Source organism: Meles meles, chromosome 12 (assembly GCF_922984935.1).
Source record: "Meles meles chromosome 12, mMelMel3.1 paternal haplotype, whole genome shotgun sequence".
NCBI lineage: Eukaryota > Metazoa > Chordata > Mammalia > Carnivora > Mustelidae > Meles > Meles meles.
The window spans coordinates 84,963,432-84,979,440 of NC_060077.1; the positions used below are offsets into that span (position 1 = coordinate 84,963,432).

At 40.7% G+C, this 16,009-nt stretch overlaps 1 protein-coding gene across 3 annotated transcripts in view; it reads left to right on the forward strand.

Annotated features, from left to right (window-relative positions):
- Positions 1 to 315: 315 nt before the first annotated feature.
- CDH7 (cadherin 7) overlaps positions 316 to 16,009 on the forward strand; it is a 124,306-nt gene continuing 108,612 nt past the window's right edge. The window contains exons 1-2 of one of the 3 annotated variants that reach the window (XM_046024025.1): positions 316 to 359; positions 13,214 to 13,619. In XM_046024025.1, the coding sequence (XP_045879981.1) occupies positions 13,410 to 13,619 (210 nt within the window). In that variant the 5' untranslated portion in view covers positions 316 to 359; positions 13,214 to 13,409. Of the gene's footprint in view, positions 360 to 1,023; positions 1,212 to 1,972; positions 2,026 to 13,213; positions 13,620 to 16,009 lie in introns of those variants that run through there. The other 2 variants (XM_046024024.1, XM_046024026.1) reach the window with 2 other exon arrangements.

Here is a 16,009-nt window from a genome sequence, read left to right on the forward strand (position 1 = left end):
TGGAGAAGAAAAGCAGGGCAAGTTCCACGGGCAGAAGAAGAAAAATGAAAACGAACTACTTGGCATTCACCTTCCCAGCCCTCAGGACAGAGCATCTCGCCCGCAGGTGAAGGCAAGCACCGGAGCAGAGGGAAAGAACGCGCGCTCGGCTCTGCCGGCTGCGGCGCGTTCTCAGAGCCCAGATCCCCTTCCCCACCCCGCGAGGGTCCTCCAGCCCCCCCCCCCCCCCGCGTAAATCATACGCCTCAGAACTTTTGCATTAGAGAACCCAGCAGGGAGAACATTTTCTGCAAGTAAAGAAAGTAGGACTAGGGCAGTCCGAGGAGATTGAAAGGGCAAAACGATCACGCAAGAAAACTGTAAGTTCTGATTAGTTTTATGACTTTGCCTTCATGCCTCAGGAGCTCAATTGATCACGGCTTCTACGACATGTTGGGGGTGGGAGGGGAGGGCGCTGGAAAAAAAAAAATTCTCAAAACTCTCCTCCAGCTTCGCGCTTTCAGATGCAAATACCTGGCGGAGAGATGGATGGGCTGCGGCCCCTCCTACTTCCCGCGCTCCCCTTGGTTTCCCCACGAAGGACTCGGTCTGCGCGGAGCCGTCAGGAGGGCGCTGGAGGAGGGGTGCGCGTGTGTACGCGCGCGTGTGTGCGCGCGTGGCGGCCGAGCCGCTTCCTTTCCGATAGCCCTCACTGGGTCTCCAGGAGGTACCCAAGTCTCAGTGGCTCCCCGGGCCGGTGTCGCCTGACGCTGACAGCAGGCATCCGTCGCCGCCGACCACCGTCGCCTTCTCCGCGCCTTCACGCCCCGGCCCGGCGCCCTCCTTCCTTCTCCAGGGCGCTCGCCCTCTCGCCCTCTCTCCGGACGCGCGCTCCCGCTCGCTCAGGACCTGGCGTCTGAGCTGCGCGGGAGAGCCTGCCGGCCCCGGGGACCAGGCGCCGGCGGCGGGCCGGGGGCGCCCGCGGCCGGGGCAGCGGCCCCGCGCCCCGCGCCCCGCGCCCCGCGGAGAGGGCTGTGATTGGAGCAGGAGCCCGCGTGCGGCCGGCCGCAGAGGGTGCCGAGCGGGCGCCGCTAGTCCCCAGCGAGCGCCGAGCTGCGCGCCCCGGGTCCCGAAGTGCCCGCGGGCGCCCGGCTGCGAAGCGCGCGCCCTTTCGGATGCAAACACCCGGGTCGCCGGCGCCGGACGCCGCCGGGAGGGCAGCGAGGCCCCAGGTGAGTGCGTCTGCCTGCTTGGGGCTGGGGAAGGCGCCGCCGGGCAGAAGCGCGCCCTCGCTGTGCGCGTCTGAGGCCGGACTCGTCGGCGAGCGGAGAGCGGGCGGGGGGATCCGTGCGGAGTTTCCCTGGGCGTCCCCAAGTTTCTGCTGCGTGGCCGCGAGACAGGGCTCCGCAGAGCAGGACAGACGTGCGTTACCGAGCCGAGGGCGCTCGGCCCCGGGAGAGAGCCTGCGCCGGCAGACCTCAGGTGCGGCGAGTGCTGGCGAGTTCGGGGGACAGCGGATCCCAGCACGCTCCAGATCGAGTGGGAAACCCGGAGTCTGGAGCGCTCTCCTCGGGGAGGAACGCGACTGGCCCGGTTGACCTGGGATGGATGGGGGCCGAACTCCGCGCCCGCTGGGCCGCCCGGCTCCGCCGAGGTCTGAGACCGGAAGGGGGTGTGTGCCCGCGTGTACTGGACTCCCTGTAACCGTCCGCACTAGACTCCGTTTACGTTTGGAGAAGGTGGAACTCATCTAAGGGTGTTTTGCTTTTTCCTGTAATTAGTATTCTGCTGCTACGGTGCGTCTGCAGGGCTTGCCTCTGCTCAGCGCCCTGCTTCCCCTGCCGCCTGCCTCTACCTTAGGTTTGCGTGGGGAAAAGGGCGCTCTGTTTCTCTGAATGCGTGGTGGACTTCTCCGTGGGTGCACCTGCTACACAGCTAGTTGCTGCTATTCAACCTTCGAGCGTGGATTAATGAGAGAGGACCTATTGCTGTGTTGCTTTCACGTTTTAGATCGTTAACCTTACGGATTTCTTAGATATAGTTCGGGTGAGTAAAGATTGGCCGTGAGTTCACCCAGCAGTGGGCTTTTGGGAACCTGTGAAGAAATCATCAAGGAGTGGGTGTCTCAAGGCTTTGGAGATCTGCAGATTGAACCATGAATACACTTACAACGCCTTTTATGTTGCAAGAAATATCTTCTCTTTGTTAGATCATTTAAGTGAAATATCTTTAAGTAGGACTGGTCCTTCATAACCCCTGTAACCAGACAGGTGTTCAGGTCATTTTCCATACAGAGGTAGATAAACAGAACTTCATGGGGGGGGGGGGTGTAATAGAAAAAATGTAAGTAACATGTGAGTATAAAACTGATACTAAGTGACAAGTATACATTTAAAAATCAGGTTAACAGCACAAAAGCATACATTTTAAAAGAGTTTAGGGGCAGTGGTTCCTCCTCTTTCAAAGGAAAGTTTGCATTGATTCACTGTCAGCAACACCTAAATAGTTTTAAGTGTGTTTTTATAAAGACAGATTGGTGGTGGGGGGAGCTAAGGAAAGAAGTAATTAGTTTGGAAGCTTTTAGTAACTCACCAGAAATTACTTCCCCCCCCACAAAGAACTGGTTAGACTTTATGTTTACTGAAGCTCTTGTTACTATATATTAAAGGAAAAACATTAAGAATCCTTTTCTTCATTTTTAGGGATATTTGGGATAGTATGAATAAAAATGCAAAAGAATTGAGGCAAGTAGTGAAACTGACAACTTTGTGAAAGTCTTGCTTATATGTTAGTGTTTAATATGGAGTGGAGTGGCAGAACAAGTATGTAGCATTCAGTGTTAATAGTCTTATCTGGTAAAGTCTGTGGTTAGAAAAATAAAGAAAACAATAATCAGTAGTACGGACCATCACCCTGCTAAAAGCTATTACAGTTTGCAGCTTTAATAAAAGGGCATTGTGCGCTTACAACGTGAAGTATTATTGTTATTAAGGGCTGCAGTAGGTCATTAGAATTGTGTTAACAATCAGCTGACAGACTCCCAACTCTTCTTAAGTCTACTTTTTATATAATAGCACAGAGCTTTTCCCTTTTTTTAATAAAGGGATAATTGTAAAGCATCTGTATCCCTGCAGTTTACCCTTGAATTGACTCTAGTTTTTAGTGTCCAATGAAAAAGAGAGCGTAGGGAGCATATTGAGTTTTAGCCACTGTTGAGCCTTCCTAGATCTAAAAATCAACCCACTGTGTCTCCTCAGGCGTGATTTCTTTGCTGGTCTACCTGTCATTCAGCATTTTAGTTGTTTTAATGGCAAAGCTGTTACAAACTTCTCAGAATGTATACTGATATGAGGAAGTGAATACATCTTTGTGGAGAGTCAGATACTTTCTTTGTCAAATATTTTAGAAATCTTTTATGAAGTACGGAGCCCCTAATTGGTTCAGTGCTGTGAATATTTATGCTTGAGTGATCTTAACCTTCCGTGATTTTATAAGGTTTTGCATTTATTGTGTTAGTGGTTTGTAATATATCACAGTTCTCGCTCACATACACATAAATGTTCTTTTTTTGTTTTTTGTTGTTGTTGTTGTTGTTGTTGTTGTTGTTGTTAACTTGGTTGGAAGGCTTCAAAGCCTTAGTTTAAAATGGGAGTTTCAGAAACTTCTAAAATAACTAATGCATATTAGTGCATTGCAAAGGGATTGTGATGGAAGCTTTTCTCCTTGGCATGAAGGAATCAGTTGCTTCTAAATGGAGTGAGAAAGGGGAGCTGAGGACAAGGAAAAAAGACATGTGATCAGAGTCCTGTGTGTGACCATCTTCTCAGCCTCTGACAAGCAGAGCAGATCTAGCTGTAACCAGCAATACTCGAGTGCCTCCTCTGGGGATTTGCTGGTTTTGCAGAAAGCTACCCCTGCAAACATTTCCCCCTCGTCATTCTGCAAGATCCCTCACTGACAAAATTATCAGTGCAAATGACTATGCAGACATCTGTCCATATATTCATCTCAGATGATACTCTAGATTTTCACTCTGGTAGAATTTCTTTTAGGATCTTTTGCAGAATGTTTACTGAAACATAATTCCTTTTATTGAAGTCACATGTATCATACCTGGCTCAATGTGAATGCTAAGGTAAATTAAAAATTGATATAGCTAAGATGTGTTGTAGACAAATAAAGGAAAAGCAGTTTAAATATAATTTTACTGTTATAATTGTATATACATATGTATAGTACATATATATAATACTACATATGATAATAATAGCTCAGATGGATATGGTTTGTCATTTTTGTTTTCTTTTTCATTTACATGGGCTTCTTCCAGTTAATTATAAATTCTTCCTACTCTTTCTTTTGCATTCCTTATACCCATGACACAAGTTATTTGTGCTTAGTTGAAATTGACTCTGTAATCCACTTAGAGAAGTTTTTATTCCATGTCTGATAGCCAGATGCACACTACAGGCTGTGTGATTCATTTCCAGGGCCCCTGCCTGAATATTTAGGCCAGTTAACAGTAGGAGGCTGTGGTCTGTGGTTGTAACGTTATCTGGCCCAGGGAGCTAATGGATTTGATCACAGTTTCTTTACGTGAGAAGTCACATATCACAGAGGGTCCCCAACCTCACTAATTAAAATGTAAAAAATTATACCTTTTCAGTAAAAAAGACGAGGGCTGTTTCATCAGCATTAACATTATTGAGGCTAATACTAAACTTTCAGTGGTATACAGATAAAAGAAATCAAATGGTAGTATATTTTAGAATAGAAGCTAAAGATGGTAATATTAAATCTAGAATGATTATAGTAAGTTAGGAGTAGACAGTCCTCTCAAAATATAGGATTTGTAGCAACAACCAGATAACCCTACATGGGCATCCTTATATCTTAAGATATTTTTGGGCCGTCGGTACCCTATTTCTAAAATAATGAGCTATTGTTTACATTTCAGTGGAAATAGTTACTATAGTGTCACAGGGCAGTAGGGATCCTGTGATCACTCACCAGATTCAGAAGGCAGAGGTGATTTTAAAGTTGGAGCCTCTCACAGTGGTCTTGTGTAACATATAAATTACAGTCCTGAACAACAGATCCTTTCACTCCCAGTCTCAAACTGCACTCCTGATCCTCCTGACTCTTCTGGATAGGAATCCTAATGATCTACTTGGAGAATTCAAACTCATGGTCCTATAGACATTTGAGTAGGAATAAACTTACTTTTCTTGGCTTTTGGAGTATATGATAAATTACAAAAAAAAATCTTTAGTGTCAGAATGAGAAATGTTTAACAAATATTTTTAGTTTTCTGTGTAACCAGTCACACCCAGTACCATGAGGAACTTGCTGCGTGACCTTGGACATTTCACTAGAATTCTGTAGATTTTGGTTTTCTTAGGAAAGAAAGAAGAGACTGCCTTACCTTAGGTTTTTCTAATGTGTGTTCTAGCTCAGGACTATTCAAACATCAGGAGCAGCGGGTTTACATTTACATTCTTTACATTTTTGTTGTTGTTCTTTTGGTTTTGTTTTGTTTTTTGTTTTTCTTTTCCCAACATGAACCCTCTGGAGAACCAAATGATTACCTTCCTCAGCACTGATGTGACATTCTCTCTATCCCATAAACATTATTCTTTTAAAAGCTCTGCTTGTATGTGGTGTTTGGGGGGGGGGTGGGGGGAGTGTATCCAAGCTCTTGAAATACTTCTTGTCTTGGATTATTTTCTCTCTGTTGTAGAGTTATGACATCTGCTCATTCATGAATGAGGGATTAGAATATCTTTTCTCTCTTTTGCATTGTCCAAATGTATTAAGTGGGTCTACTTTAAAAATAAATAAAAACGACAATGGGCAAGTATTATCCTTGTTACAAAGCAGACTCCTCTAACTTTGTGTACAGAGATAAATCATAGTGAGGACCTCACTGGTGACAGGTGGCTGCTGTCCTGGGGAAAACAAGGACAAATGAAAGTCTTAAAAGAAGGCATTGGATGAAGCAGGAGGAGTCTTTTCTTTGAATTTAAATAATGCTATTAAATACTCAGGGAGTATTCTAAAAAGGCATCTTTTGTCAGACTGTACAAAAGAGCTAATATATGGAAGGTTGTTCTTAAAGCAATGGTAATAGTGTCATCAGGCCTTCTAACCACTGCTGTGAAATGGTATCATTTCCGCTTTTGAACATGTATATTGTTCTCCTTTCGTAAGGATCCATTAAAAATATGTTGCTTGTCAAAATGTAGTTCAACTTTAAAGCAGTCCTGAAAATGACAGTTTTTTCCCCAGAGGGCCAACAGCAAGACTTTTTGTTTTGTTTTTGTTACAACTGTGCTTTTTTGGTACTATTATGTTTTATAAATTCATGAGCAAAACATCTTAGGGAGTATCAATTAGATACTCGAGATGTTTGGCAATCATCCACTATGGATTTTTCACATTCTCATTGATTATTTTCTATCAAATACACTGACTCCTTAAATGTCATTCTTACAATTGTTTTTCTAGAAAATGCATATGATAATGTATTTGGGGGATATTATGTTCCACATAATTGTGAATTGTACTTATTTTTTAAAGGCGAGGCACGACTTCATCCCATCTTCTTTAAATTGCCAGTAGATAGTAAACCATGTGTTCATGTGGTATGCATTCAGTATATTTCAAAACAGTTTCAGACCGGTATCTGATGCAACTGTAGACACGGAGAGCACAGCAACTGTCCCTTCCCTCTCCTGTAGAGACACTGTGTTGATAGTCTTTAACTGAGATAAGCCATGGGTTATTTATATTGGACTGCAAAAAAAAAAGAAAAAAGTTCCACTTTAACTTTGCCACAAGATCTAAAATGCAATATATTTCCTTTTAACATAATTGATAATCATATTTCATAGCTCGAGTTACTTCTAGAAGGCATTTAGCACTTTTAAAGAAGCAGTTTAGCATATATAAATGAGTTGGTAATTAGGCATGTGTTTAAAACTACTCTTATGGTTCCATATTTATGTGACTGGCTGAATCTGATACATTTCATGCTACTTGTCATGTGTTTAGCATGTTGCCTTTGATTTAGATGGAACAGGCTCTACAACAGTTACGCTTTTTCTGGTTAGCCGTTGGCATGCTGATACATAAAAAATATTTTTTGTTTTTAAGGGAGTTTTAGCCATTGTTTTTAAGTATGAACAAAACATTGTATTGAGAGCATGATAGTCACTTGATCTGATTTTTAAAAGTGGTTTCACAGCGATGCTAAGTGGAGCAGAAAATCCAAGAAAATTTTATAATAATGAATTCATTTGGGTAAAATAATATAAGCTATTAAAGTTAAATGAATAATAAACTATCTACTTGGAAATAATTCTTTGCCACTTAGTTGAACAAAAATAATTGGAACAAAAAAGTAGCATGCTAAAGTGATTTCAGGTCAAATAAATGATGTTGATTTAGTAAATACTGTTTGACTGATTCTCATCACCACCTCCTCATTTTGCTCCAATCCACTTAAATTTTCTTTTTGGGGGGTTCATTTTGTATTCTCTGGATTAAGGTGTGTTGTGCTGATCACAGTATTAGCTGGGATTTTCGTGACTCTTTAGTTCAGCAAAAAAAAAAAAAAATGTTTTATGTTTAAAAGCGCAAGTTTTATTTTTTGATAGAGATTGCATTCAATGTGTTTGTAGATTGCTTTGGGTAATGCAGAGATTTTAACAATATTGTTCTTCTAATCCATGAGCATGGAATGTTTTTCCATTTCTTTTTGTCATCTTCCATTTCTTTTCATCAGTGTTTTATAGTTTTCAGAATGCAAGTCTTTCACTTCTTAGATTTATTCCTACGTAGATGATGGTTTTTGGTTCAGTTGTAAATGGGATTGATTCCCTACAAGCTTTAGCTTTGAGATATCAGAGAAAGAACAATTTTAAGTCTCACTCAGATATATAGTATATGTATTTTTAAATTTTAGGTTATTAATCCAGTGGCCGCCACCACAGTCTTTCAAACATCTGGTTGGCTCCTCTTCAGTTCTTTCCTCCTCAGAACGTGTTCCTGTTGTTTTTCTCCTCAAAGTTCTAATGCTACACATTCGTAATTGTCTAGAAGTTGACTTGAATCTGTAGAAGTTTCCTAAGCCGTCTACCAACACGTCGTTGTTCTGTACTTTTCTTCAGAGCCAGCAATAGTGAGCAGGTCAGCTCTCCAGACCTACAGTGGTTCACACCCTTAAGCTTTCCCACAGAGGACACAGCGACACATGACACCATTTGGGTGCAGGGGTCTCTGCTTGTTTCTGATGGGACTTTCCCCTGGTTGACGCCTGTCTATAAAACTCAGGAGGCGGAAGGAAGAGAGAAGATAAGCAATATGGGAGCCTAGCAGGGAAGGGTGCAGAGCTTGGGTTTGGGGCACAGATTTGTGAGTCAGTATTTAACCCATTGTGAAAAAAATGACAATTGTGATTGATTGTGTGCTTAAGTTAATTTGTATGGAGAAGAGTGTTTTCATGGTGCCTTGATCTGTGTGGACATCTGCGGGAAGATAGGAAGCCTACTTGTGGTAGGAAGTCTCAAGTTCCTGTTCTGATGACTCCTCTTTGAAGACCACAAATAACTTGGGTTTTTCTTTTTTTTTTTTTTTTTTAGATTTTATTTATTTATTTGACAGAGAGAGATCACAAGTAGGCAGAGAGGCAGGCAGAGAGAGAGGAGGAAGCAGGCTCCCCGCGGAGCAGAGAGCCCGATGCGGGGCTCGATCCCAGGACCCTGAGATCATGACCTGAGCCGAAGGCAGCGGCTTAATCCACTGAGCCACCCAGGCGCCCCAACTTAGGTTTTTCTTAATGGGTCAGGTCCCTTCATTTCTCTCATGCTATCTCAGTTCAGGTCAGGATGAGTCGGGTTGAACTGTTGTACCGGTCCTTACCTTGGAAACAGATCTGCCTGTGCAGGAAAGCAAGGGTTTGGGGAAGCCTGAAGAAGGGCCACCTGCTCTGGGGCTCCCCCTGTTGCATCCGGTATTCATTTCCAGTGGATAGTTGATAGTTACTATCACAAATGATGATGAGGGCGCCTGGGTGGCTCAGTGGGTTAAGCCGCTGCCTTCGGCTCGGGTCATGATCTCAGGGTCCTGGGATCGAGTCCCACATCGGGCTCTCTGCTCAGCAGGGAGCCTGCTTCCCTCTCTCTCTCTCTGCCTGCCTCTTTATCTACTTGTGATCTCTCTCTCTCTCAAATAAATAAATAAAAAATCTTTAAAAAAAAAAAATGATGATGAACACATAAAACCCCCCTGTTCCAATCACAGTCATTCACACATGAGTTTCTGATTTACTAAGTGCTTTCTACAACAGGCATTATGGGATCATTTATCTGCCACATAAAAGAGAATTTTATCCTCCAATAATGTACACAAGGCCTGTTAAAATATCCTTGTGCACTCATAGACCTTCAAGAAAGGTAAAGAAAATTTGGCTCAAGAGCCTGGCAAGTACTTCAAATACTGCAGAGAAATATAATGGGATTTTTTTTTTTTTTTTCAAAGGGCTTGTCATCCATAAACATGGTAGAGCTACCAAGGAATGTATATATTGACTTACATGGTTAACTTACCATATAAAAAAAAAATAGGCATAATGAAAAGAAACCTTTTGTAAATGTGTTCTAAAGGTCAATTGTGTGTCTGCTTCTGTTCTAGATACTGTGATACAAAGAGAGCATGGACATGCCTATTTATCAAGGTCAATGTTGATAATAACTGCTCTTAAAACACTTCCTTTAAACAGGAAAGTACAAAACTCTCTGGTCTCTTTCACAAACATCAACTCAGTGACTACAAAGTAATCCATAGCGTGTTCTGTGTCTGACTTCTTTTCTGTGTTCTGGCTGGTTTGATAACTTCACAATTTCATATGGAAGAGAAAGGGTCTTCAAGAGGCAAGTCTAATTTAAACATATGAAAATTCATGCTAAGTTTTATAAATGTGAAAAATGCTTCTTTTACATCCCTATGACTTTCTTAAATCTCTCTACCCTTTAGTCATTAACAATGTGCACTTTTTTATAGTCTAAAAAAGCCAACAAACCAATTCTGTGTAATTGTCAAAACAGAGAAGTTACATATATAAAAAATATGATTTTTAAATTTAGCTCCTTTCTCTCATTTTGCAAATGTGGAAAATGAAATCCCAGCAGGATCCAAGGTCATATAGCAAATGAAGGAGGTTTTAGAGCAAAGACCCCACTGATCCTGTTCCTGGTCCAGATTATATTTCTTTTTCTTATTAGTGAACCTTTTGAGTGAATTCAAATTTCTCCAATTCTGATGCTAGTCTTTGACTTATAAAAATCACAGAGGACTTGGGGTGCCTTGGTGGCTCAGTCATTAAGTGTCTACCTTCAGCTCGGGTCATGATCCCAGGGTCCTGGCATCGAGCCCCACATCGGGCTCTCTGCTCAGCAGGGAGCCTGCTTCTCCCTCTCCCACTCCTGCTTGTGTTCCCTCTCTTGATGTCTCTCTCTCTATCAAATAAATCAATAATATTTTTATTAAAAAATCACAGAAGACATGCGTTTAGGAAATGTCTTTTCCTACATTCTTTTTTTTTTTTTTTTAATAATTTGGTGCCATTGTTTATATTCATCTAAGATTTTGGATTCATGATCCATATAGTTCTCTGACACTGAGACTGGAACTACCAAGAATGTTTTCATTCAGTGCAAGAGCTGTCTAAAACGTTTTCCTGTAAGTAACTTTAAAATGAAAACATCACAAACTAAGATAACTAGAAAATATCATGATAATAGCCCCATCATCTTTTTAAAAAAAATTTAGGGCTTTTAATTGTGTCAGGCATCATCCTTAATTTTTCATGATTTGCTTATTTAATCCTACAAAGTAGATACAATTATTATCATCTTTGTTTTGTAAGTTAGAGGTTAAGGCTTCATCTCTGGAACTTATATTAGAATTTAAGTCACGTGTCCACGAATGCATAGCTAAGACAGGACAGAGTCAGCGTTTGAATCTTTACCTGATGCAGGTGCCTACAGTTTTTCCTGGTGTATAATTTAGGTAACTCCCCAAATTTTGAATTCCAGAATATCATTTGTTACTTTGTTTCTTAGAAGTTGGATGCATTTCATCGTGTAACAATGTTACCAAGTTCACCTGAACCATAAAGTAGATCAACTAATATAACTATAACGCATTAAAAAAAAATTGTCTTAGGGACCAAAGTATATATTTACTTGTTTTTATGAGAAAACACATTCTCTTTGGAGGAAGTAGAACCGTGAAACTGAAATGTTCTTCGGCCACAGCTCTCACATGCTAGACATTCCAGAACTCTAAGTCATCCCTCTCGATCCCCTGGGAATGTGATTTGCCACTGACATGAAGGGAACCCATGATCTTGGCCCTCAGCATGCTGTCAGACATTCCTACAAAGGCCACTCACTGTAAGCTCCTGGCCATGACTCCTAGCTCATTATAGACGAGTCCGTCCTACCCTCTGTTGCTCAGTCTAAGCACCTACTTGCCTTTAACTTCTTTAACTCACTTCTCCGGTGGGTTAGCTCAGACCTGCCTGCAGTTAGCTTTCAACCTAATGGAGGGGCCTGCTTTGGAACACAAAGATATGACCCCAAGTTACTCCTTGTTTATGATTCTAAGTCTTAGAACAACTAATCCTTCCAGAGTGATTTCCAAATGGACCAAATTCATTTTAGATGCTTAGATAAGAGATTTGGATTTTAGAAGAAGGGGTTCATTGCACAGACTGCAGTAATATGCTCCAATAACAGTTTACTGTTCTGGTGGTTCTCAACATATATCAATCAGCTGCACATTGGATTATTCTGGAATGCCTCCTGGAATTTCAGAACTTGATAGGGATATTTTTAACATGTATATGTTCATTTGAACAGAGCTCAAAATCAGTGCAACCTGTTTTTTAACAGTTGTGTCGACTATTTTAACATGTTTAATACATTTCAATTTTCTTCTATTCGATAAGGCATTTTCCATAAGCAACTTTACTGTCGGAAATTATCTAATGAGTCACAGACACTCATGTTACAGGAGAGACAGGTAGGAAGATGAGAAAGCTAATAATATAAAGACAGTTTATTCGCTGCTTTGATAGGGAACTATCTTTTGGCTTCATGTCCTTAAAACTGTATTTTGCCACCACTACCCCCCAAAAAGAGCAAATGTGAACTTTCACCTTAATTATCCTATTGTTGATTTAGTTACTGTCAAATGAATTTATAAACCAAAGTACAGCATAGTGATCTCAAGGAGATTTTTGCAATAAGTTCTTATTCCTCTGTGTCTTGGGGTATTTTGGAAGTTTGTTTTGTAACTGGTTTTAAGTCTCTTGCATAAACAATTCTGTACTGGAATATGTAGACTTTAGAATAAAAGTTGTTTTGTTTTCATGCTGCTGTTGAGGCATGCTGGGTGCACACTCGGAGTGAACGGGGCTCACAAATACGGTTGAGTGTTCAAACCTCTCTAGTGATCTATTCAATTCCATATCCGTAGGGAAGGAGGCCCTACTATGCACAAGCCATACTGTAAGACGTTCAATAGGTGTTTGAGCCAGAGTGTGACCTAACAGCATGCTACAGAGGAGACATGACAATAGGTTTGAAGGGTGGAAAATGGAAACTACTGAGCTTTGCAGCTGATCACAATCAAATCAGAACACATCAAAACAGCTGGTGTTCTGTGACTCAGAATCAATCAACCGGTTTTGAATCACCTCATACTTCTTTATTTCTCTTTACAGTTTCACAGAAGAGATTTAAACCAGCATATGTCCTTCCCATTTGGTTAAATCCCTGCTTTGAGCTGCTTTGCTTTCATATTCTAATACCAATGAATGCAACTGACTGTAATATAAAGGAAAAAATAATAAAGGCTAGCATTAAAATGATTTTTTAACTGATGTCACTCCATTTGTATTAAGTAAACCATATGTTCAAATAGAATGCCTAGAAGAAACACAAAGTTTGAAGATTGTGTTATGGAACGAGGATAATTCTGCCCCAGCAGTATTCGTGATCTATACATGTGGCAACAGTTCTTGTAAATGTATAAGTTTGTAATTAATAATTTAATGATTATGCAAATCATGATATCTTGGGAAAGTCAATAGTAAGTTCGTAAAGGAAAGTTAAAAGTTACGATGCGTTTTGGTTGCTGACGCTAGCTCTTCTTTTTGTTCTGCTAGGTACCTATTACACCATTCTTTGGCGAAGGTTATTCAGCAGTGGTGACCCCTCACAATCGAACACTCTGCAAATTATTATCTCTGGACTCCCAGCTGACACCCTGCCGGAGGCAAGAGCTCCTAAGCCAACTGGAACTGTGCCTTTTCTCTTGTCAAGGTTTTTTTCTTACACAGGAAAAAGAAAGAAAAAAAAAAGATGAAGTTGGGCAAAGTGGAGTTTTGCCATTTTCTGCAGCTAATAGCGCTTTTCCTGTGTTTCTCTGGGATGAGTCAAGCAGAGCTCTCCAGGTCCGGATCAAAGCCCTATTTCCAATCAGGGAGGTCCCGAACCAAGCGCAGCTGGGTGTGGAATCAGTTCTTTGTGCTGGAGGAGTACATGGGTTCAGACCCTCTCTATGTAGGAAAGGTAGGGCATTTGGCCTTTCAAAGTCACAAATGATGATTGTGAATGTTTGTGGTTGGCTGGAGAACTGCTGTTTTTGCTTTGGGGAGAACATAACGATTACTCCTGTGAAACAGTTCGTGAAGGTTTTGGCACTAACCAGTCTGAAATTATAGTCCAGATTGCTCTCCATACATTGAAGCCATAACTTAGGGAGTGATGTTTATTTCTAGAAAGAGAGGAGGAGTCTACAGATGCTTCGTTTACCATGATTGTGGCAAATTAGTAAAACTTTTATTTTCAAAATTAGAACGAGAATACTCACTAAAATGAAGAGTAGTGGGTATGTCTAGGCAGTTGATCTTTTAGCTTCTTTATTTTTTTGGGGGGGGGAGTATTATTTAAATGATGCACATACTAACTTTATGCTTACTTATCCTTTTCTGATACTTGCAACTCAAAGACTGCAAAGTGAAATTATCGAGACTATCGTCCCTCAGTTATGAGCAATTCTGACCCGCTTTTCTTAGTGGTGGTCTTGGTCTTGTTTTGATGGATCCGTTTTTTGTTTTTTGTTGTTGTTGTTGTTGTTTTCAGATTTTCCTTTTGGTTAAAAATGAACGGTAACAGAAGTCAGTTTCTAACTGATATCTGACAAAAAGTGGGCAGTTGGTGGTGCGTGTTTGGGGGCCAATTGGAATTTTTTTTTTTTTTCCTTTCACAGCTTCTTTCTGTCTGAATATTTGGGCGGGGGATTTCCACTCAAGTGCTTTCTGCACTGAAGGGTCTTTTGAAAGGGCATGGCCCTACCATCCTCCTATCGTGTTCCCAGTCTTTAATCTACTTCAGGTTTGATTATGTAAAGATTTTCCCCAAATTTCTCAGTTTGGCACCGAGTACTGGTAAAGAGTTTCTAAGTAGCATGTGCCCACAAGATCTCTCTCTGCCTTTCTCCACTTCCCTTGGTCAGTGTTATGCGTCTCTTCCTGATAAAATGAAACACAACAAACTGGTGCATTTATCCATGAATAAATTTTCCACTTTGAATGCCTGAAGAATCTTTGCTGTTTATTCCATGGGTCATTGTTTCATTTGAATACATTTTAAGGAAGAGTGAAAAATCTGTTTTTGTTGATGGGTATCTACAGAAGTCAAAGTAATCTTTATTATTATATTCCTTTGATGTTCCTATAGTTTATAAATACTGACTGATGCTGTATTATAAACAAAGGGGACGTGAACCAGTAGAGTTTCTAGGGTGTGGATTACGATGTTTTTGTGGCCCAGTGATAGCATTTTCTGCCCCAAGAGAGGATATGTAAGTACACAAAGGTTTTTGTGTGTATATTTTTTATAGCCATTGTACCTTTATCAATAGTACCATCACACAGACTGTGCATTTCTGTGCAGTGCTCCCTCAATCTCTCTCATTCATTTTCTTGTCAACAAAGTGAGAGCAATAATCATTACACAGTGTTATTAACTAGGAATCTGGCCCTCAATTTCATTCATTTTTAATACATATTTAACAGTGTCATCAAACTTTTTTTTTTCAGTAGATAGGTATATAATATTCAATGAATTCATAGAGTCGGTAGTTATTAGGTGAGATCACACTTTTATGGGAGTGTAAAATTTTCTAAAGGCCACTGGAATATTCCCGTTAATTTAGTTTTAAATGGAGTTGCCCGAATGACGTTGGCATTTTGAAATAACCATAATTTAAAATTTGAAAAACACCCTTATTTTAAATTTTAAAGTTTTCGCATCATAATTGAGAATGCTTATACTGAAACAATCCCTCTAAGGCCATTTAGAATTACAAAAATGCATATCCCTAGGTGACTTAAATTCCAAATGCTTATAAAGTTACCGGGCCATGCTGTTGTTATTTTTCTAAGAGAAATTGTGTGGTTTCTTGATTAGTAAAAGAGATACTCTGTGCTTTCCTTTCGATTAGAGACCATCGCTTTGTAGATTTTATGTGACAGGAAACAAGTTTGTGCTTATCTCTTGGCAGGCTGTATATTGGGAGTTCAATACTGTCATTCACAGTAAAAGAATGTCCAAGATGGTAAATAGGTTAAAAACGAAACAAAACAAAAAACAACGCCTTGATAGACAAAAACATACAAGTCCGAAAAAGGACAGTAAAATAATTTGAGATGGAGAGGGAATTTATAGACACAAAAGGCTTCAAAGGAGCAATTCACATTTGCTTGGAAGGAGCTGGCAGAGAACTTGAATACTTTAGATTGTCTTTATGAGATGATGAAATGATTCTCCGTAGGTTGGCGGTCTGAATAAATAGTTACAGTAATGACTTTGACCTCAGTTCATTTTCAGTCACTTGGGTTCTGTAGAATAAATGTATTTTCCTTTTTTAAAGTGTTCGCAAGACCTAGAAAAAGAAA